The 23,915-nt window shown below is 45.4% G+C and overlaps 2 protein-coding genes across 2 annotated transcripts in view; both read right to left on the reverse strand.

The window, feature by feature from the left end:
- The window catches only part of ROBO4 (roundabout guidance receptor 4), a 27,707-nt gene extending 16,014 nt beyond the window's left edge, over window positions 1-11,693 (reverse strand). Inside the window, exon 1 of the mRNA XM_047878343.1 lies at window positions 11,689-11,693. The gene's annotated coding sequence lies outside the window, so the exon portion shown is untranslated. The remainder of the gene's footprint in view (window positions 1-11,688) is intronic.
- On the reverse strand, window positions 10,174-23,385 carry HEPACAM (hepatic and glial cell adhesion molecule). The gene is made up of 7 exons (XM_047878347.1): window positions 23,288-23,385; window positions 13,402-13,743; window positions 12,402-12,683; window positions 12,022-12,115; window positions 11,397-11,470; window positions 11,026-11,096; window positions 10,174-10,497 (listed from the first exon to the last, which is right to left on the reverse strand). The coding sequence occupies exons 1-7, from the start codon at window positions 23,370-23,372 to the stop codon at window positions 10,195-10,197; spliced, it is 1,251 nt and encodes a 416-aa protein (XP_047734303.1). The 5' UTR covers window positions 23,373-23,385; the 3' UTR covers window positions 10,174-10,194.
- Between the last annotated feature and the right edge of the window lie 530 nt (window positions 23,386-23,915).

A 23,915-nucleotide genomic window follows, 5' to 3' on the forward strand; every position in this document is an offset into this window, starting at 1 on the left:
TCTACAATCCATAAAGATGGTACAGATTCGTGACTAGCCCCATCCTCAGTTGAGTGAGAACAGGCAGGTTCACAGTGAGGAGGAGTTCCAGGGCCGTGCCCCAAGAATGGAGCCCCTGAGGCTATAGCAGCCTGAGGAACAACCCCTACCCCTCAGTCACGTACCTCATCCCTGAAGATGGCCTTCAGCTCAGCCTGTCTCCATTCCCAGACTCTGGAGAGCCAAGGGCTGAGAACTGAGCTGTTCCTGGGGGCCATTAAGACTCTCCTCACTCAGTCCAAGCATCCAGGGCACTCAGAGATCCATGGCGTGATGGCCAAGGGGAATTCCCAACAGTAGGGTATGTCTGGATGGCTCCCAGACATCACAGTGCTCATTTCCAGCAACCTGGCCTAGCAGCATCCCTATTGTCTCATTTCCACCCACTAAGGAAGAGCCGACTGGATGAGTCATGCGGATGAGATTAGTCAGTGGGAGCTGCCCCCAGTTATTTCCAGGAAGTTCTGCTCTGGGGCCAGTGACCAGTTATACAGTATCTTCCTTCACCTCTTGGTTTTAGAGTTTTGTGTTTTTGTGAGTAACTCTTTAGTTGCGTATAAGAGGGAAGAGAGAAGAGAGGAGTTAAGTGTCCTTCTGAAGGACCCTCCAGAGGAAATTTTTTTCTGCTTCTGGCTCCTGGCTTCTCTGGCTTCTTATTCTGTGTTCTCTGAAGATGCAGCCAGGACTCCTGCTGGGCAAGCTGGTAGGGTGCAAGTATGAATTCAGGTAGGATTTGAAGTCAGTCACACTTAGGCATAGATCCTGGTTTCACCTCTTACTGGCAGAGAGACTTGAATAAGTCACATGACCTCTCTGAGCCCCACGTTCCTTATCTGTAAAATGTTTGTGTGAGGTTTATGGATAGTAGATATGGAGATGTTAATACTAAATATGTGTTAATTAGCAGAGTCGCGCAGCGGAAGCGTGCTGGGCCCATAAATATGTGTTAATTATCTGTTGAGTGTTCTGGGAATGCCATACCCTGTCCCTGACCGACATAGCCACAGCCAGCCCCAACTACTCATAGGTTTTCTTTTTGGTCTTGAGATCTTGCCCTTTGGGTCTTCTTGTTTTACCTTTTTTTTCTTCTTCTTCTTTGCTGAAGTCCCAATCTCCAAATTCTCATCTTTGTTGCAAGATGCCAATGGCTGGAGGGAAATGGAGGTGAATGGGAGAGTTGCCCTGATGCCATCTCACTGGCATAGCATCTAGTCCTTAGTTCCTGGTCCCATCAACATCATGGGCAATAACAAGGTTCATGGGGATATTACATCTAACACTTTCAACCACAAGTTTCTTGAGGTTTTTAGCACCAATGACTATGGATCACACCTAGACCAAACATTGGAGATTGGGCCAAATGGAGATTTCAAAGGCTGTTAGCATCAACATTTAACCATCTGCTCACATGTCCAAGAAGAAAAAAGCATCGGTTACTGTACTTTGTGTTCAACTTGTCAATGCCTTCCAGCCAAAGACCACCACAAGCACACTTGTTATTGAACATGTTGGATTTATTATTCCTTGCAACTAAGGAGTGTGCACATACCATGGGGAACCGTGTAGTGTCTCAGTAAGAGACACTTACTTACTCAGTGTTATTTAGTAACACTAAGTTGCTAGAAAGAACCTGTTTTAGGATTTGGGCTTTGACTGGGTGATATTGGGGAGGGTCCTAGGAAGTGAAGCTTTGCTTTAAATTGGGTGCTATCAAGAATCAGGAACAATTCTATGATTCTTTGCAGAAGAGTGTCTTTGATAATTTCCTTGCCATGTAGTATATCAAGTGGTTTTTTCTTCTTCTATTATGAACAGTGCTGCCCCTAATCTTTATTTTAGATGTCTTTTGATATGACTGTAAGTGTTCAAGAGTTTCTCTAGGGAATAAATAAACCTAGTAGTAAAATTTCTGGGTCTTGGGGCATACAAATATTCAAGTTTAGATGGTAACAATAGTTTTCCCAATCAGTTGGTTGTACCAATGTCCTTGAGCTACATTCTCAGAACGGTTGGTAGACTTCTTAATTTTTGACCATCTAACATGTAAAATAATATTTTATTATTGCCTTAATTTGCATTTGCCTGATTAAATAATAAAGCTGAACATCTTTTCAAGTGTTTACTCACTCTTTGCATTTTTTCTTCTGGGAAGTATTTCTTTCCATATTTTGCTCATTTTTTATTTTCTTATCTGTCTTTTTCTCAGTAACTTTCAGTTTTATATATTCTGGATAATAATTCTCTGTGGATTATAGATGCTGCAAAAACAAGTTTGGCCTTATATTTCCTCTTTCTTTATGGTGTAACAGATGTTCTTAATTTTACTGTAGATATGTTTATTTTTATGTTTAGTACATTCTTTCTGTTTTTGAAGAAAACTTCTTCTGCACTAAAGCCAAAATGGCATTCTCCCATATTTTCTTTTGAGACTATAAAAATTTCACATGTAAGTCTTTGATCTATCACTAATTGATTATTTTATATGCCTTATGTGTATATATATATATATATGTATATATATTTCAGATGGTAAACAATAATCCCAGCGTTACTTATTTAATGACCTACAATGATTCCTTGTCACACATCAAATATCCATATATGTATAGCTTGTTTCATTGGCTTATTTGTCTATTCCTGCATGAACATCAGAGTGTCTCAATTATTAGAGCTGTCTAATAAATTTTGATATCTGGTAGGGTGAGTCCTTTCCTCTTTTTCAGAAGTATCTTGGCTCTACTTGGGGTTTCAGCTTATCAAGTTCCTTGAAAACCTTGTGAACTGATTGAACATATAGAAAGAACTGACTTGTTATAACCTTAAGCCTTCCTGATCATGAACGTGTATACCTCTTCTTTTATTTAGCCCTTCTTTGATGCCTTTCAATGAAGTTTTAGATTTTGCTCTGTATAAATATTACACATATTTTTGTTAAATGTATTTTTAGCTGACTTGGTAAGCCTCCTGTTGAGACTATTAACAAAGATATTTGCAATAATCCCTACCATTTTGTATACTTGTTGCTTTGCAATGTTGTCACCCTTCCTCCCACAAAGAACTGGAATCTTTTCCCCAACACCTTGAAGCTAGGCTGGCCTTGTGAATTGCTTTGACTAATGGAATACAGTAGAAGTGATGTGTGGAAACTTCTAGTCTAAGCCTCTAGGGGGCTTGCAACTTCTGCTCTTGACTTTTTGAAACACCGCTCTGAGACTGCCATGTGAAGAGGCTTGGTTTAGCTACATGGAGTAGAGATGAGCTATTCTAGCTGAAGATTCCTAAACTTCCGGGCCAACAGCCAGTATCCGTCAGCAGACATGTGCGTGAGGCCATCCTAGGCATCCAGATCGAGTTCAGGATACCAGATGATGTGGTCACACAGGCGACCTCATGCAGCACCAGCAAACGAATCACCTAGCCAGTCCAACACAAACTGCTGACACAGAGAATTGTAACAATATTCTTTTAAGTCACTCAATTTTGGGGTGGTTCATTACAAAGCAAAGAAGAACTGAGATGCCTTGATATATAGTTTGTAGTTTCTTCTGAGTTGCCTGTGTAGGAAATTATGCAATCCAAATATGCTGTTTTTGTTTTTCGTTTCCCATCTTTATACCGTTCTGTTCTTTCTTGCTTTGCAGTACAATGCTGAGTACAAGGAGTGATTGTGGGTATCTCTGTTTACTTTTTCATTTTAAAAAGAATTCTTCTAAAGTTCTACCATTAAGAGTGAGGTCTGCAGGGCACCTGGGTGGCTCAGTTGGTGGAGCGTCCGGCCTCGGCTCAGGTCATGATCTCACGGTTTTTAAGTTCGAGCCCTACATCGGGCTCTCTGCTGTCAGCACAGAGCCTGCTTCAGATCCTCTGTCTCCCTCTCTCTCTGCTCCCTCCCCTGCTCTCTCTCTCTCAAAAATAAACATTTTTTAAAAAATGAGGTTTGCAGATGGTTTTTGTAGATGCTATTTATCAGGTTTCTAAAGTGCAAAGGGCACTTGTTTCTAGCTTGTTAAGAGCTTTTGACCATGATTAAGTTTTAAATTCTACAAATCTTTTTTGGTATCTATTGAGATAGTTTGTCTCCTTTAATCTGTAAACGTGGTGTATAACATTTATGAATTTTGTAGGTTTAAATTATTCTTGCAGAGCTTTTGATCATGATTAAGTTTTAAATTCTACAAATCTTTTTTGGTATCTAGTGAGATAGTTTGTCTCCTTTAATCTGTTAACATGGTGTATAACATTTATGAATTTTGTATGTTTAAATTATTCTTGAATTCTGGCCATTGCACTCTTTGGTACTTACCCAAAGGAGTTGAAAACTTATGTCCATGCAAAAATCTGCACACAGATGTTTCCAGCAGCTTTATTCGTAATTGTCAAAACTTGGAAGCAATCAAGATGTCCTGTAGCAGGTGAATGCGTAGCTGTGGTTTATCAGGGAAATGCAAATGAAAACCACAATAACATAACACCTCACATCAGTTAGAATGGCCATCATCAAAAAGACAAGGCACAATGAAGGTATGGAGAAAGGGTAACCCCAGTACACTGCTGGTGGGAATGCAAACTGGTGCAGCCACCGTGGAAAACAGCATGGAGGCTCTTTAAAAAATTAAAACTAGAGCTACCCTATGATCTAGCAATCCCACTTCTGGGTATATGTCCAAAGGTATTGAAATCAAGATCTCATAAAGATATCTGCAGCCCCATGTTCTTTGCAGTATTACTCACAATAGCCAAGATACAGAAACAACCTGTTGCCATAGTCACTCATCAATGGATGAGTGGATAAAGAAAATGTGGTGTATATGTATATATTTCATATATTTTGAGGTTAATTAATTAGATATACATGATTCAATTAAAATTTTTTTTGGTGAAGTAAATAATTTAATATTATATAGTTACCCTCTGTAGCAAACACTATTGAGGCTCCATTTATAATTCCTCAGAATTTACGTCTACACTGAAGGCTGCTTTCTATGAATACATGGAGCTCTATTTGGGGACCATATTTGGACACATGCAGGGCAAGTTGGAAGCACTAAGAGGTAAGGCCCGAAAAGAGGGCCTTCTATCCTAAATGAATGATGGATGAGGATTTGGGGGATCAATACCCCCATTACCTTGCCTCTCAGTTGGGATTATCCTAAAGTTTATCTAAAATCTGATTTCAAACTATTCGTTCAGGATTCCCCATAGTATTGAGCTCTAGTTCCCCACAGTATTAACTGGTTTGATAACATGTCCTTTATTGACTTTGATGTCTTTCCTGATTTACTTCCTTACTACTCTACTGGTATTTCCTGAAATAAATGATTTGCATTCAAATTCAAGGCACCTTATTAAGGACTAATACTAAAGGAGTCCATCTATTTAATTGGGATACTTTTGGGAGTCAAAGAGCATACTAGTTGTTGCTAGGATAATGGGAGTAAGCCAGGACTGTCACAGGCAAACAGGATGTAAGGTCAACCTACTAATTAGGCTTTTTGTTCCAAAGTCCATTTGTCTTATGTTAATAGCTACCCCAGCTTCCTTTCACTTGCTATATGCCTGGTATATCTTTTTCCATTACTTTATTTTCAACTTTTCCAAATCTTTGTTTTGGGTATATATCATTTAAATGGCAGATAGCTGAATTATTAAAAATATAATCCAACAGATTGTATTTTAACTGATGAATTTGGGCCATTTACAATTTATTTATAATTTAGCCTTGTTTCTACCACCTTATTTTTGGCTTTCTATTGTCTCACTTTTTCTGTGTCAATTTTTTTTCTTTTTTCTTGGCTTAAAAAATTGATTGTGTTTGTGTTTGTTTCTTTATTCTATTTTCCCTTTACTGGTTTGGAAATTATACCAATTCTCTCATTTTATTCTTTCGGTGGTTACTCTGGTAAGATTCCCCTGAGTATTTAATCAAATCTGAAGTTTAATATCTTAACCATCTTCTCTTCCCCAAAGAATTCCAGGACCTTGCAATAGTTTCATGCTGATAACCCCCTCCCAATTTGCATGCTATTATTTCCCTGAGTTTTATTTGTTAGGTTTTGGAAAGTACAAGTTAGATACTATTACTATCATTTTATAAGGCACTATTTAGATTGGCCTACCTTTCTACTCATGATCGTTTCTTGTCTCTCAAACCTTGCTTTTCCCTCTTCCCAAAAGATGTCCTTGAGGAGTTGTTATAGTGTTGATGGTAAACTATAGTTTTTGTTCATCTGGTAATATCTTTATTTTACCCTCATATTTGGAAGATCGCTTGGCAAGGTATGATCTTCTGGGTTGGTACTCATGTCCATGATTTTGAAGGTCCTACTCCACTTTCCAAGGCTTTCTATTATGGTTGTTGTCTAAACATACAAGATCCGTCTTTCTCTCTCTGGATGCTTTTAATATCTTCTCTTTGTCTTTGGTGTGCTCTGGTTTGACTATATTTTATGTAGGTGTGGAAACCTTTTTACATAAGGTCTGTGTTAACCTTCCTATATATTTCCACTTACCATGAGTTCTACAAAAACTTCAGTCATTACTCTTAAAATAGTTTCTCCTCCATCTCTCTATTCTCCACTTTGAGCTCTTGATGAAATATATGTTCGATCTTTTCATTTTGTGTGTCACATCCCTTATTCTCTTTTTCATATTTTTCATCCCCTTGTTGGTCTGTGCCTTACTCTTACATTTCTTCAGAAACATCTTCCAATGGAACTCTCTTCAGCTGTATGTAATGTGCTGTTTAATTTTCTCATTTACATTTTTATTTCAATACATTTTATTTTTATTTATAAAAGTTCCATTTTGTTCCTGTTCAACTTTGGTTGCTTTTGACAGTCTCTTATTGATTGTTCATTTCTGTAATTTTGTCTTTCATTTCTTCAGGCATTTCATAATTATTTAAATTCTAATATATTTTTTTAGTGTTTATTTATTTTTGAGACAGACAGAGAGACAGGGTCCAAGCTGGGGAGGGGCAGAGAGAGAGGGAGACACAGAATCTGAAGCAGGTTCCAGGCTCTGAGCTGTCAGCACAGAGCCCAATGTGGGGCTCGAATCCACAAACTGCGAGATCATGACCTGAGCTGAAGTAGGACGCCTAACTGACTGAGCCACCCAGGCGCCCCTTTAATTATTTAAATTCTATACCTGATAATTCCAATATCTGAAGGTCTTAGGGTTCTAAATCTACTGCTTCTTATAACTGCTGACTCCCACTCATGGTGATTCGTTTCCTTCTATGTTTAATGGACTTTCATGATCAACTCATCTTTGGTCTTAAACTCTGAAAATTTTAGGAGATGCTTTTCTCCAAAAAGGATTTGCATTTTTATTTTAGAAGCTTGTGGGGTGGTCTGGGGGCGTCTGGGAGTCTTGGTGAAGCATCTGGCTTTGGCTCAGGTCATGATCTCATGGCTTGTGAGTCCGAGGCCTACATCAGGCTCTGTGCTGACACCTTAGAGTCTGGAGCCTGTTTCAGATTCTGTGTCTCTGTCTCCCTCTGCCCCTCCCCTGCTCACACACACACACACACACACACACACACACTGCTCTCTCAAAAATAAATAAACATGTAAAAAAATTAAAAAATAAAAAGAAGTTTAGGACTCCCTTCTATGATACCAACTTAATCCAGGAGTCTCAGACTCAGCCCTCTCACCCGGCCACTGGCCCAAGTCTAGTCTTCCATTATAGTGCTAAAATAAACCTTTTCCCCTAGGTAATCCACACTTAACAAGTGCTAAGTAGTCTGGACTTACCTTCTACTTCCAAATTTTTATACATGCTGCCCCTTCTCCCTGGAATGTGTCCTTTCATCCTGTTTTTCACCTGATCAACTAATCTAAGACTAAGTTCAGACCTGTTCTCTTCTAAGATACCTTTGCTGATACCCCTAATCTAAGTTGGATGATGCTTTTACATGGTGTCAGATGACACTGTATCTATCTCTGGCATGCATTTTTCACACTGTATTGTGCTGATCTGCTTACTCCGTGGGACTATCTTCTGGGTAGGGGTCATGGCATAGTTACACTGTTTCCCCAGCGTCTAGCACAGGGCCTAGTGCATGGTAGGTTAACAAATGTTTGTTGAATAAATGAAAGAGCACTGGAATGAATGAATGAATGAATGAATACATGGTGAGTGAGTGATGGCTGTGAAGCGGACAATTTGGGATTTGCAAAGAGGCTGAAGGATGATGGAAAATGAGAAGAAAAGGGAAAAGGGAAAGGACTGGTATTTTTAAGCTGTCTGCTTTGTTCTCCTCACTCAAGAGCAATAAAGTTGCCATTCCATTTCATTAAAAGTTTATTGAGCATCCAGGATGTGCTAGGCACTCTGCTAGATGCTGGTAATACAAAGATGAAGATCAAAACCAAAGCAAACCAAACCAAAACCACTTCCTTACTTACCCCCCCCCCCCCCCGGATTTAAGGCAGATTTGGCTTGAGCCTGGGAAGCCAGCCTGTCAGGGGTTCAGCACCAGGGCAGGGGGTGCAGCATGCTCTCATCTCCCTCACTCCAACCCCGCCTTGCAAGGCTGAGCAGCCTGCACCCCTTCTCCAAGTCCTCCGTCTCCCACCTGCCTGAGCAACTCTCCCCTCCAGGCATGACCTCATTCTGGATGAGGCACCTGGGAGAGTGAGGGGAGCAGTCCTGGCTATGGGGGCAGGGAGGGAGCTGGGAGGGGCATGCTGTGGAGGTCAGGGTGAAGGGGGCCGATTAGAAATGTTGTTGCCCTTGGGGTTGGCACAAAACCTGCCCCAGTGTGGAGGGGCGGGGCGGGGAACAGGGGGGTCTCTGTGAGATAGCGGAGAGTCAGGGCTGGAGCTCAGGAGGTTGGAGAGGGGCCAGGGTTGCAAGGGCCCCAAAGGCATCACGGAAGAGAGGTTAGAACACAGAGGCCTTCCTTCTCTTTCAGTGTTTTAATTGCCCTCACTCTTCGCACAGTAGATTACTGTCTGTCTTGCAAACTGTTCAAGAGTCAGTGACATGGGCATGGCCTGGTGACACAGCGGCCCAGCCTCTCTGTATTCTATGTTTGTGTGCTTAGGGAGTCTGCCCTTGTCCTGTCTCCTGGGATCTGAGCATCTGGGAGCAGGGCAGGTGGGAGGCTGGAGGCCAAGGGTTGGATCTTGTCTCCCTGCCGTCCTGGGGAGCATTAAACCTCCTCCTTCTCCCCTCCCCCACCATTACTCTGCAGACTGGAACCTTATTCTCTTACAGCTGAAGGAAGACCAGGGACCTTCCCCAGGGACAATGATTGTTTGAAAGGCTTGTTTTGTCAGGAAGCCAGGGAGAAGGCATAGGTGTGAGGGTTTTTAAAAAGTTCTTCACTTGATGTAGCTTTGTGGGCCAGGGGAGGGAGAACCCCTTTCTCTATAGGAATAGAGGCTAAAGGCGGAAAGAATTCTTGGTATACCCAGAGGGAGGCTTTGGGAGGAGGCCAAGCACGGGGCAGGGGCTTGAATCCTTTGCCCTTGCTAGGGTTCAGGTCAGGGGCCAAAGCAATGTACTTGACTCCTGCCTCACCAAACTGGTAGGTCCCCAGGTACCAGGTGTCCAGAGAAGGGTGCTCCGAGGCACTGCCTTCACAGTGATTCCCCGGATGCTCAGAACAGTCCTCTCTGCACACCCAGTAACCGCCATCTGATTTCCCTTAGTTTAGGACAGTTGTTCCTCTTGGGCAAGTGGCCTCACTAATCTGAGCTTGCCAAAAAAGTGTCCCAGGGAACCAGGCGTTCATTCGGAGGGAAGGAAGGTTGGGTGGAAGCTTAGAGCTCCCTAGGAAGGGCACCGGATAGTCAAGGGAGTTAGGTTACTGATGTTAGTTTTCATAAGACCCTTGGGGGATTGGGCCAGAAATTTAATAATCTATATGGTCCTAAGAGGGCACAACCCATACCCACTAAGAACACAGCTGGTGAAACAGGAGCAGACGCGACCCAGTTTCACCACTAGAGCCACTCCTCCCTGCCCCACCGCGTCCCCCACCCGCGCATGCTCACACTCGCCCACACGCGAGACTCGTCCCCGCGGGGACCTCCCCTGGCCCCTCGCGGCAGCGGCGGCGGCCGCTTTCCCCCGCCTTCCCCCGGGCCCCGGCCGCTTTGCCGGGCGTACCCCCCCATCCCCCGGGGGTGCCGAGGCGGCTCAGGCGCTGATCTCCACCGGGCTGGCCTCGTCTTGCTCGCGGATCAGGTGCACGCCCGCAGTCCGCAGTGTGCGCGAGGCGCTGCGCGAGCGGCCAGGCGAGCCCGGGGCCCGGGGCGGCGACGTGTGCGTCCGGCCCGTGGCGGGGGAGCGCGCCGGAGAGCGCGGGTAGCGGCGGGCCGAGCGGATGGGCAGCCCTGGCGAGCGGCCGGGTACCGCCGGCGACACGGAGTAGCCTGGCGGGCCGGGCTCGGTGGCGCTCCGAGGCTCCGGGGCAGGGTTCTCCTCGGGCTCCGGGGAGTCCTGCAAGGACACGCGCCGCGGGGTGAGCGTCCCCTGGAGGGCGCTGGGAATACCGAGGCGGGCACGGCTCCCTCCACACTCCCACCTCGTGGAAGGCGGCAGACATACGTCTGGTTTTTCTTGCAGTACAGACCCCTTAGCATAGTGCCTGGTAAGTAAGTGCTCAGGAAATGTTCAAATGCATTAACTTGAGTGCTTTGTCCCCTTATTGTCTTCTTCCCGCTTGGCTTGGACAGCCTGGGACAGACTTAGTTGTAGTATAGTGGGGGAAATCACCAGAGTTGGTGTCCAGAGACCTAGGTTTGAAGCCTAGATCTGCCACTTATGTGTATTCACTTGTTTGATCCTGGGCAAGTCATTTCACCTCTGTAGGCCTTAGTTTTCTATTCCCTAAAGTGCGGGTGAGGCAAATATTTCTCAGGGTTAGTCTGAGCGCTGGAAAGAGACATGAGCATGGTATGGCTACCCAGCAGCAGAACATGGCAGGGCTCACTGTGTGTTTGTGGGCACCAGCAGGAAGCCGCTCACCTTGTCCTTCAGGATATACAGTGCCATGGGGTTCTTCCGCTCCTGCTCGCCACTTCGTGGGAGGGTATCTGCTGCACAGGGTGAAGAATGGGGGTGGCTGGCCCAGGTACAGAGCCCTTGCCACCAGCCAGCACCTGTACTCTTTGCTCCCCAAGTGGCCAGTCAAGGCCCCAACACAACCTCCACCAAAGGATCCAGAATACCTGGGGTCCTACCTTGGCCGCACCTCTCCCTGCTCTGCAGTCTTCGTGCAGTTGGTGGAGGAAGGGGCCCTGCAGAGCTGGCTTCCTTGTGGCCCAGTTCTGCCTTTTCCCAGCAGCCCACTGATCTGAGTGGCGATGGGATGGGTGAGTGGGTGGCTGGGAGCTCACCTTCTGGTTTCAGACGGTCATCATTCTGATCCATATATTCCAGGGAGTTTTGCTTCTCCAGCTTCCTCTTCTTCCTGCAAATCAACCCACCAGCTTCTGAACAGAGCTGTTGAACACGAGCAGGAGAGGGCCTGGGGTCAGGGTCCCTAGAAGAGTCTGGTGGCAGTAGGAGAGGCCGTGTAACAGGGAGATGGGCTGGGCACAGTGGGCGCAGCAATAGTCCATAGGCTTTGGAATGAGTCACATCTAGGCTTGCATCCTGCGTCTGTGGCTAGCATTGAGGGCAAGTCACTTAACACATCTGAGTCTGGGTGTTATTATCTGTAAATTGCAGATGATCATACTTAAAAGGCAGTTCACTGCCCACAACCTTGGTGCCTGGCCCACAAAAGGTGCCCTGCAAGTGGGACCGTTATTACAGCACCGGGCTGTCGGCGGGTGGTGAGCACATGATGTCGTTTGTTCCATATGCAACACATGGAATGGTAAGATGGATCTCCCGGGAAGAGGCGCAGGGTCCTGGGAGAATAAGTATTTACGAGACTAAGAAAAGAACAGAGCTCGGGGTGGGGACAGATTGAAGGATTAGGGTGTCAGGGTGTGGAGCTTGGAGAGTTACCCAGACTTTTTGGAGGGTTTCCAGCAGGCACAGACTGTCACCAAGGTCACAAGGAGGAAGATGCCTCCTGTGGACAAGATGATGTAGAGGGAACTTCTTCCTAGGGAGAGAGAGAGAGAGGCAGAGAGGCGAGGGAGACTTCAGAGGGGCCGCAAGTATGGTGAGCAGAGCTCCTGCAGCAGAAGGAAAAGGAGCCCCAAGCAGCATGGCTGGCCCATGGCAGAACTTACTGAACCCACTGCCCACTGTTGCTGTCCTCTATGGAAAGTTGGCCCATCTCTGCCTCTCCCCATCCAGGGGCACTCTGTCTGGGATGTCCTCAGTCCCTCATAGCACTTGCCTCTCGGGGTTTTGAGTCCTAGGGGCAAGCGGGCAGGGAGACTCACTGTATACGGTGATCTTGATGGGCAGGCTGCGGCCCTGGCTGATGGGGTTCTCCACCACACAGCTGTACAGGTCGTCGTCCTCCATGAGCACGCGGGTGATGGTGAGCACCTTGTGGTCAGGGGACAGGAGCATTCTCGAGTCATTGAGGAGGGGTTTGCCATCCTTCAGCCAGGTGTAGCTGGGCTTGGTGCCGTTCTCGTGCGAGCAGTTCAGGGTGAAGGCCTCGCTGAGCTCCAGCACAGTGGTCGAAGCCACTAACACCTGTGGCCTGGAAATGGGCACTGAGTCCCGGGGGTGAGAGAGGCTGTGAGCCATGGGCCAGACAGCTTTTCCCTTCCCCTTCTTACCTCCCGCCTTCTAATATATCACAACTCAATTTGTGGTCTCAGAGGCCCTTCAGGGATCTTCGGTCCCATCTTTCCCCATCATCCACCCATCCGTTCGTTCATTCATTCATTTCTTTACCAAGTGTTTGCTGAGCACCTACTAAGTGCAGAGGGTACAATGCTGAACAAGATAGCCATGGTCCCCGCCCTCATGGGCCTTCCCTTCCTTCTTCTCAAAAGCCCTTTCAAGATGTCGTAAACTGGCCCAGCCTGAAACATATTTCAGTTGAGTGAAACCTAGGTCCAAATGTCTGGGTTCAAATAGTGGTTCTATCATGTGCTAGCTGTGTGACTTTGGGCAAGTTACTCAACCTCTTCGTGCCTCAATTTCCTCATCTACAAAATGGGAATAATGATATTAACTATCCCTACCTTATTATAAGCATTAAATGAGTCAGTATATTTCAAAACACAGAATAGTTTCTGGTACGTAGCAAACACGCTATACATGTTCACTGTGGCCTATCTGCCAACTTCTGATGTTCAGTGGTCTCTCTCTCAGCTCCCCGGTGGCTTCTGTGCTGCGATTCCCAGGGTCTGGCCAGTGTACAGGGCAGACCCTGCCCCAGTCCCAGGCACCAGCCCCGCCTCCTTCCCTGTCAGAGCACTTTACCATCTACGGTGAGGTTGATCGTCTTCTCCCCGGTGAACGTGTCATCCGTGATGGAGATCTCAACCTCATAGGTGCCCTCATCAGCCAGCTGCAGGTCACTGAGAAGCAGGGAGCCGTTTTCAAAGAGGCGGATGCGGTCTCGGTAGTCAGGCCGTAAGGTGCCAATGACTTCTGTGCCGATGGACTGTACCACGGTCACTGGCTTGTCCCGCTTCAGCTGCCACTTCACGACGGGCTTGTCACTGCTGGTGCTGCTGTACTGCACGGAAAGCAGGGCTGACTTCCCCACCGTGCCATGGATCAGGCGCACCGGGCTGGTGATGTTCACCCCCTCCAGGGGCTCTGTGAACAGACGCCCATGGGGAGATGGCAGTGTCAGGCCCGTGGCTCCCTACTCCTGCTCCCTCCCTTAGGTCCTCTGATGCCTTGGTGCCTCACCCTCTGGGCCCTTCACTCCCTGGCAGTCCTTCCTTCTTACCTTTGGTGCCATGCATCTCGACTACAGCTCTGGCCCCTCTGATTCTCCATCACCCCTCACACCCATACCTTGCCCTAAGTCCTTCTTCTCCCTGGCTCTCTACCTCTGGCAGTTTTCTCCATTGCCTCCTCTCGAGGAGGACCTGTGGCCAACGCACGCACTATGTGCTCCGTTCACAGAAACGTTTACTGAGTACTATTCCGTGTCCTCGCGATAGATCAGTGAGCAAAACAGACAAACACAGATCTCAGGGTGAATTTGTCAGATTTTCTTCTTGATTGGGGATTGGGAAAGTAGAGAATGGAGAACCATGGGAACACAGATTCATAAAGAAAGGAGTATGTCACAAGACAGTGCCAATAAAGGGGAAGTTTAGGGGCCAGAAGACAACTAGACCATTCTTCATTCGTACCAAGAGTCTCCCCCTCTCCTTGCCCCTGATGCATGTAACACTTCACTTGACCTGCCTGGGGGCGAATAGTCCTGCAACTGAGGTTTTGAAATACACCCAGACTCCAGCCCAACTTGCAACCCCTATAGAAGAGGGATTTGAGATGGGTAGAACAAAGAGTTTGGAATCAAAAGGCCTTATGAGATTGGGCTCCACCACTGACAGGCTGTGTGGACCTGGGCAAGCCATCATTCTAGGCCTCATTCTTCTTGTTTAGAAACTCAGGATGCAAACAATAACAAGAACAACTGCCTTATCAAGTTCACAATGGAAGAGCACAACACATACATCAGTTATTATTGTGTAGTGGAGAGAACACAAGAGTGAGCATCAGAGACTTGGGCCCTTACTGTTGACTTAGGACCTGGGAAAAGTCACTTACCTGTTCGGGACTCAGAGAGGTAAAATAAGTGGTAATCTTGATGTCTCATTCATTTGTTCCAGCCCTGAAATTCTGGGATTTTACTATCTTGTCCAATGGTTGCCCCATCTAGAGACATATCTCATATTTCAGAGATCTTTTAGAAGCTTTGGAACCTGAACAGACGCCATTCATTGGTGTTACATGGCCTTGCAGAGCAACACAACCACCCAAAGGAGGGTCTTCTTTTGGGAGGGATGTCAGTTGGGAGCGGGGCTGAGTTTAGCTAAACAGACACATACATGTCAGGTTCTCAGTCTCTCTGCACCCCCAGCTGCTCTCTTTGATGGTAACACACCCCTGAAGTTCCCTCTTTCTTTTTCTCCAGTTTCCCACTCTGCTACTACTGCTGTTTAGATTTGGGGAAGCAAATTGTACCTTTCCTTTCCTTATTCTTCTCCTTGTGCTTAGAGGACCCAGACCAAGCCAAAAAGGAATTAAACTAAAAGATGAATTGAGGAGATTGAAGCAAATTTAATAAACGTATTTAGTCAATTTTTGGAACAAATGCTTTGTTAAGTAGCAAGCTCATCATCTTTGGAAGGGGTCAAGGAAAGGCCAATTGTTCTTTCACCTCTCTATGCCTCAGTTTCCTCCTCTGCATAATGAGGTTTTGGGGCCAGATGATCACAAGGGGCCTTCTCAGCTCTGACATTCTATGATCCCATACCTGCCAGGTCTGTTAGAATCAGGAAACCTTAAGTATGAAGGTTGAATCATGAAACCTTAAGTCCTAGAATGATTAAAGCTGCCATATGTATGAATATCATATGCTTGTTATTGAGAGGATTTTTGATTTAGGGGAACTAGAATGGCCAAATCAAATATTGTCAAAATTTTTTTTTAAGTAGGCTCTATGTGGCTTGAATAAGCCCCCCCCAAGGCGGGGCTTGAACTCACAACCCTGAGATCAAAACCTGAGCTGAGATCTAGTGTGATGCTGAACCGGCTAAGCCACCCAGGTGCCCCTCAAATATTTTTTATTAAAGATATTTGGCAGGGCGCCTAGGTGGCTCAGTCAGTTAAGCATCTGACTCTTGATTTCAGCTCAGGTCATGATCTCATGGGTTGTGGGATTGGGCCCCGCATCAGGCTCTGTCTGTGCTGACAGAATGGCGCCTGCTTGAGATTCTCTCTCTCCCTCTCTCTCTGCCCCTCCCCCACTCACACTCTGTCTCTCTCAAAATAAATAAACATTTAAAAAAAAGATATATTTGCTCCCATAGAACCATGTATGAAGATGAAAACAAATGAAATCTAGTTCTGGCTCATCAATTTGGAAGAAGAGGTGGTGGAGACTAGACTCTTGTCCTCCCCAATAACTTGGGGTGCTACTAGGAATCCCTCTGGCTGTCTGTGTCAGATTGAAATCCATTTAACCACAGAATCCTTAGGATTTCTTCCAACTGTTAATTTCTTAAGATTTCCTACCTAGCAACGGCTAGGTCCCAGGCTTGGCTTGATTTAGAAAAGCAAGCTTTCAGATTTCCCTGAAGAGGCAAATAGACTTTGGTATGTGTGACTTGAGGTGGCCCTGAAAAGAGTCATTGAGTTTCATTAAAGGCCAGGGTGGTGATGATCAAATAGTTGGGGAACATCTATTCAGGACATAGTCTGCAGCAGTGGGGTTTGAATGTGAGGGTGGTAAATGCAGAGGCATCTTGGGGCTTAGCCACCCCAACCACCAAACCTTGAGGGTTCTCATTTCCTCCTTCTAGGAAGCTGAGAAGTGATAGTCCAAGCCCCAAGGAGAAGTGAAAGGGATTCTCTCTTCCTTTGTTCTTCTCTGGCCCTCTCTTGAGCTTCCCTTGTCTTATATCTCTCCTATTCCGTACAAGGTCCTCGTGGTCCTTTTGTGATGTCTTCCCAGCTCAGGTCAGTTCTTTCTGCCAGTTTAAACTTGATTCTTCTGCATAAAAACATTGGAAAACCTATAACATATGGATTGCCCTAGGCTTCCCCCTCCTGTAGGTGGGCGCCTTCCTCATGTGCAAGAACATGGGTATGCCCACGAATTGCAGGGGTGTTTGTACACATGTTCAGAAGTGAATGGAGCAGTCTTTCATGGAAGCTGACAAAGAGAGTATTTTGCTGAGCAAACACTGTTTCCCAAAACTCTAGCCAAAATTGGAGTCAGTATTAAGTTCAGGGTTCCACAACTTAACAGGGGACACAGTGAACTGGGATGGGTGCCAAAGCAGGACACAGAAATGAGGAAATGGCTAACAACTAGGATCCACAGTGGAAATAAAAGAGACTAGGGCTATTCAACCTTGAGAAGCGATTAACTTAATCATGGTGCTTGAGTCTCTGAGGCATCATTATGTAGAAAGTCTCTGTTCCCACTGGAGGCTGAACAAAAGGAAATTGACATCACAGCAAGATTTACCTGTCAACTTAAATGATGCCATGCTGGGTCAGATGGGTGGCCCCTCTCAAGTGGGATTTTGACCAGCTGTGACACCAAGGAATGTCAAGCTTTAAAGCATGAGAATGTACCTGCCAGTAGCCTTGGGTTCCCTTCATAGCCTCTCCCTTTAAGGCAACTATCATCTGCTGATCTTTATGTGCTCCTTTATGCTTGCCAAAATTTTTCTCTTGGGGCGCCTGGGTGGCTCAGTCGGTTAAGTGGCCAACTTCGGCTCAGGTCATGATCTCGCGGTCCGTGAGTTTGAGCCCTGCATCGGGCTCTGTGCTGACAGCTCAGAGCCTGGAGCCTGTTTCAGATTCTGTGTCTCCCTCTCTCTGACCCTCCCCTGTTCATGCTCTGTCTCTCCCTGTCTCAAAAATAAATAAAACGTTAAAAAAAAATTAAAAAAAACAACAAAATTTTTCTCTTACCAGTATTTGCCTTGAATTTTCCTTTTAAAAGTCAATGAAACAATGCCAAACATGTATTCTAGGATTTTGTCTTTATACACCTAATTCATACTCACTAACACCATTGACTCCAGTTATAGACTTTGTGTGTGTGTGTGTTTGTTTTTTTGTCTCGTTTGTGTCTGTCACTACAAGGAAGTCCCTTTGACCATCATAGACACACTTCTCTGGGCTTTCTCCAATTCTATTATTTCTTTTTTGAGGTGCAGTGACCAGAACTACAATAATACAATAATCCAAAGACAGCACACAGCATGATTTTCTAAATGGAAAACTTTTTGCTTTCCGCTTTCGGTTTTTCATATTCTTCCTAACAAAACGATGCTCTGAAAACAACCCCCTCCTCTGCTCCTGTCTTAGAGGTGTACCACTGATTGCATACATGTTGAGGTTCCTGTGTTGTATTCTTACACTGGTATCTATTGAGCCCTCCAAGGGCCTACAAGAGTGTGAAATCATTTTAAGTGTCAACCACTCAGGAACATAGGGGAAAGTCAGGAAACAGAAATTGTGAAGAAGGCCCTTGGGATCCAGGAAGAGAGGGGTCCATATACCTTTATCTGTACTCAAAGAGTATAGATTTCCAGTAACGCATACCTAGCTATTAGGTATTAAGATGCCACACGGAGATTTATCCTATTTTAGATCAGAACTAGCACTATTGTTAAGCTGTCCGTTCTGCCAAACCGACTTACAAGTTTACCACAATACCAATAAAAATCGCAGGAGGTTTACTTTGTAATAGTGGCAGGAGAATAGACAAATAGATCGATGGAATAGGATAGAGAGGCCCAAAATAAACATATATGATCACTTGGCTAACGACAAAGGTGACATTGCAGTGCACTGGGAAAAGGATTATCTTTTTAATAAGTGGCGCTGGACCATGTAGGAAAGAAATGAATTGTGACCCTTACCTCACACCTTACACAAATATCAATCCTAGATGGTAGGATCAATCCTAGATCTAAATGCAAAAGGTAAAACAATGTGTTGTTGTTTTTTTTTTCAACGTTTATTTATTTTTGGGACAGAGAGAGACAGAGCATGAACGGGGGAAGGGCAGAGAGAGAGGGAGACACAGAATCGGAAACAGGCTCCAGGCTCTGAGCCATCAGCCCAGAGCCCGACGCGGGGCTCGAACTCACGGACCGCAAGATTGTGACCTGGCTGAAGTGGGACGCTTAACTGACTGTGCCACCCAGGCGCCCCTAAAACAATGTGTTTTTTAAAAGAAAACATAGGAGGGGGTGTCTAGGTGGCTCAGTGGGCTAAGCATCCGACTTCGGCTCAGGTCGTGATCTCACAGTCTGTGAGTTTGAGCCCTGCGTCAGGCTCTGTGCTGACAGCTCAGAGTCTGGAGCCTGCTTCACATTCTGTGTGTGTGTCTCTCTCACTTGGCCCCTCCCCTGCTCATGTTCTGTCTCCTCCCTCTCTCAAAAATAAATAAACATTAAAAAAAGAAAAGAAAACATAGGAGAATATCTCCGTGACTTGAGGGCAGACACAGATTTCTTAAACAGGACACAAAAGTGGTACCCATAAAAGAAAAAAATGATACATTGGACACAGTGAAATCAAGAGCTTCTGTTCATCAAAAGACGCCATTAAGAGAGTGAAGAGGCAAGCTTCAGAGCGAGAGATATTTGCAATGCATATACCCTTTAGGGGACTCATATCCAAAATATATTTCTTAAACTCCTACAAATCGATAATTTTTTAAAAATCCAGAAAACTTAGTAGAAAATGGGCAAAAAACTTAGAACAGGTACTTCACAAAAAAGGATCTCTAAATGGCAAATAATGGTATGAAAAAGATACATGCATACAATGGAGTACCATACAGCACTGAGACCAAACAAATTACAATTTCAACAACAACATGAATGAATCTTACAAATTGTGGGGTGCCTGGGTGGCTTAGTTGGTTAAGCATCAGTCTTTGCCTCAGGTCTTGATGTCAGTTCATAAGTTCGAGCCCACTTTGGACCCTCTAGTCCCCCCACCCCCCTTCAAAAACAACAACAACAACAAAAACAAATTTGGAGTTCAGCCAAAGAAGCCAGATACAAAAGAATGCAGGCATATGATTCAGTTTATATGAAGTTCAAAGACATGAAAAATTAATCAGTATTAGAAGTTAGGATATCACTGTATCCCTGGGGGAGGGCAATAGTAACTGAAGTATTGGGGGAGGTGCTTCTGAGATGCTGAAATATTCTATTTCTTGATCTTGGAGGCTGATTACATGGGTTCATTCACTTTTTAAAGGTTTATCAACATATCCTTATACTCAATGCATTTCTGTGCATATCTCTGTTAGAAGAAAAAGACAGCACCTACAATGTGAAGGTGATCTTAAGGCTAAAAGGGTGGAATCCAGGTAAGGGACTTCTTCCCATTGGGTCCCTGGAGGATGGAATAGTTCTAGGATCTGGGAGAGGAAAATTTTGCAAATCAGATGATGTAGATTTATGGCATGCCATGTTTATGTCTATATGTCAGCCTCTAGAAAAACCTTGTTTGAATGTTTCATGACTTGGGCTGTGATCAGTTTAGGAAAGCCTCATTTGTCCATATTAGGGACAAAGCATTAAAGACTATTACTTGCCCCCTTTAAGCGTCAATCTTTAAAAACTACATTTCCCAGTCTTCTTTGCAGGTAGGTATGGCCATGTGACCAAGTTCCAGCCAGTAGAACCAGTGGAAGTGATAGGTACCAGTTCTAGGCTAGTTTAGAAAAATGTTTTTCCTTAAAAAAAAAAATTCTCTGCCTGAAAGAAATGGAGATAGACCTCGGGGTGACTACTGGAAGTTGACAGAGAGCTTTATCAGCTTGGTCCCTGAAAAAGCTTCAGGAATCAGAGCACTTCCTCATCCCAGGCCTAGTCTAGAACCACACTGTACTATTACATGGCTAGTGCCAGGAACGTAAATTTTGGGATTCATTACAGACACTAGTATCTTCCTAACTAATATAGTGAGGATGGCAGAAATTCCTTATGGAATCCCAGCTCTTTATTGTTCTTGAGTCCACAGCAGTACAGTGGCCTGACCCTGTAGTTCTTTACCTCTTTACCCACCATAGGTCATAAATCGCATCCTATTAGCATAATTTATATTTAGAATGTTTTTTGCCACATATACTGAGTAACATGTTCCCACGCAGAAGAGACTTTGTCACTTTTTGTTTTCGCTTGGTCATGCTGACTGACAAGATCTTTCTATAATTTTTTTCCTTACCATTCGATGAACGGTTTCCTTACCATTCCTGAAAGCATTTAGGGAGAACTCCGATTGGTATATTACATTGAGCACTTCGTGTTCCCAATCCACTGACTGCCTATCTTTGACCTTGTAATTTCCACTAGACCGCTCTCACTAACGCTAAGAGTTAGCCTCTGAATTTCTGTATCCAACAAACTCTTTGAATTGTAATATAATAATCATGATGATGATGATAATGATAATAATAGTTGCAGATATAATTGGCCCTTGATATACTGGACCTCTTTGACACTTTTGATGCTATCAGAAAAACTCCAACTCCCTTTCTGGACACCACAGTCCTTTAGTTTCCCCTCTGTCCCTCTTGCGTGTTCCTTCTTGGTCTCCTCAGCCGGCCTTTTCCCCTTCTACCTCCTACAAATCTGGGGTTACTCAGTGCTCCACGTTTAGCCCATTTTCTCCTCCTAGGCGATATTACCCATTCTCACTGTTTTGGATCTCACCTATAGGCTGAGAGCTTCACCTGTCTCTCTTCACCTCTCTCCCCTGTCCCCACCCCTACTTCAGGCTTTTCAACATTTCCCCACAAATGTCTCTTAGGCATTTCAACCTCATCCTGGTCAGGACTCATTATCACACCTCAGACCCCATCCCAGTGATCGGTTCAAGTTTCACACAGAAATCCTACCTCCCTTTCTGGATCCTCCTACTTCCTGTCAATCACTAGGTCCTGACTTTCCCTCCAAAATATTATCTCCATGTGCCTGCTTCTCCCTCTTTTTATTCTAATTCCAGCTCATGTGATTTCTCTCTTGAACTATTGCAATAACCTTGTCATGGGTTAAATTGTGTCCACTCCTGAATCCATATATTGAAGTCCTAACCTCAGTATGTTGAGTGTGACCTTCTTTGGCAATGGGATTATTGCTAAGCTTCGGTCCTCCTGGGGTAGGCTGGGCCCCTAATCCAACATGACTCATGTCCTGATAAAAAGTGGAAGTTTGGACACAGACACAAGCACAGGGGGAATGTCCTGTGAAAACAGGTTATGTTGGCACCAGCCAAGGAACTACCTGAAGCGAGCAGAGAGGCCTGGAACAGATCCTTCCCTAGAGCCCCGAAGAGCCTGTGACCTTATCTCAGACTTTCAGCCTGCAGAACTCTGATACTATACATTTCTGTTGTTTAAGCTACCCAGTTTGTGATTCTCTATGACAGCGGCCCTAGCAAATGGATACAGGCTTCCTTTCCTCTCATGTTTGCCTCTGGTTTCTTCTCCAATGTCTCCCTGTAGAGTGAGCTATCTGAAATACAAATCTGGTCCTGCCAGTTCCGATTACCAACCGCCTAATACCCCTTCCCCTCCTCCACTGTTTACAGATTATATTCCAGGGACCTTAGTATGGTTTCCAAGGCTCTCGCCTGATTCACATTTTCCTCTTTAGCAGTGGTGAATGGCTGGGCTCCTACTAAACACAGAATGCTATTCCAAAATGTTGACCTTTACCCACTTCTCTAACTATAATGCACACTCTCACACCTACCTCTTTTTCTCATCCTTTAAAATTTAGTCCAGACACTCCCAGGAAACCTCCCCTGATGTTCCCCCACCCCACCCTGCACCTCTAGCACCAGCTTTCTGGATGGAGTAGGTGACCTCTCTCTGATCCTGGACATCCTTTGTGTATCTGACTCATAGTAGTTTCTGCATTTTACTAAAATGATCTCTGCATCTGTTTGCTTCACCAAACTGTGAATTTCTAGGCTCTCTGGAATAGTGCATGTGTGTGTGCATGTGCGCACATGCCTGCACACACACACACACACACACACACACACACACACACACAGAAACACATCTATTTAAAGTAAGATCAATTCTCTAAGGAGTTGGTAGGGGGCAGTACAGAAGGTAGGTGTCTAGGGCATGGGGTGAGTTATGGATGGATTGGTGTTATTTCCAAAAACCAAAAGACTCATTATCTCCAAAGCTTATTTCATCTCCCTTGCTGTTTTGTGGTCAGAGAAGCCAGGGTGGGGGTTGGGGAGGCACAAACCCCAGATCTCCCCCACCCCTCCAAGCCCATCATGATCCCTTGGAAAGAATGCCTGACTGGCCCACGCCAACAAGACATCCCATAAGAAATGGCTCACTGCCCTCTATCTAATGTACTGAATGCCGTGGGAGCTCCAAAGTCATGCAGCCTTTTGGGGGAGGGGCGCAGGGGCTGGGCGGGAGGCACACAGAATGAAGAAATACATTCAACACTAATGCCTGAATTCACTGAGATGCTTCCCACGGGGCGGCAGCTGAGCTCTCTCCCCTCCTCCCAACCTAAAGTCATTCTGCCCTTTAACTCCCCCTCCCTCTCTTTTGAAAGTACCGGGTCCCCTCTCCAGACCCTTTCTTACCCTTCTGGTCTCCTACCTGTCTGGATCAGAAGAAGGTAGACAAAAGGGGTGAGGCTCAGGGCACTGAAGGCTCTGGACAGGGCTCCCCTTTCTCTCTTCATTTTGGGTGGCGTTCTCCAGCTCTGGTGCAGACAATTAGCATGATTTCTCCACTCTGGGCACGTCCCTTTGTACCACTCGGAGTTTCTCTGCCCGAACACAACCCTGCCAACTTCCCTCTGAATACACAGAGCCCTGTGTATTGCTGGACTTGTTCTTTCCTCTCTTTCAGACCTGGCATTTTCTAGTTTCAAAGCGCTACATCCCCAGTTCAGAATGGGGTATCTGCTTAGGATATAATCTCCAATGTGGGTTCTAATCTGATGGGTCCCATCAGTTCTTTGCCTGCTTGCGCTGAGCCCCACTACCAGGGGGAGATGAGGATCTGGGCTCCATGAGGGGACTGGGCTGGGACACACTCTGAACTGGATCTTGTGTCCCAACCTATCCTGTCTCCACCTCACGCTCCTTGTTCCTGCGAAGGAGGGTGCGTGCCAGGGACAGACCTCCAATAAGCTCTGAAAAGGGAGGGAGAGGAGCTTTTAAAAAGCTGGGAGAAAGAGATCCCAGAGAACTGCTGAAGAATGGAACACCCCTGTTCCACC

The sequence above is a fragment of the Prionailurus viverrinus genome, chromosome D1 (genome assembly GCF_022837055.1).
Source record: "Prionailurus viverrinus isolate Anna chromosome D1, UM_Priviv_1.0, whole genome shotgun sequence".
In the NCBI taxonomy this organism is placed as follows: Eukaryota; Metazoa; Chordata; class Mammalia; order Carnivora; family Felidae; genus Prionailurus; species Prionailurus viverrinus.

What these genes read in the sequence shown, in the direction of transcription:
- HEPACAM (XM_047878347.1), bottom strand. Translation starts at nt 23,372, where the DNA reads ATGAAGAGAGAAAGGGGAGCCCTGTCCAGAGCCTTCAGTGCCCTGAGC. An exon ending in CCTTCTTCTGATCCAGACAG is followed by an intron (nt 13,744 to 23,287) that starts GTAGGAGACCAG and finishes GTCTGTTCACAG; the next exon opens with AGCCCCTGGAGGGGGTGAAC. An exon ending in TGTATATCCTGAAGGACAAG is followed by an intron (nt 10,498 to 11,025) that starts GTGAGCGGCTTC and finishes GTGTCCTTGCAG; the next exon opens with GACTCCCCGGAGCCCGAGGA.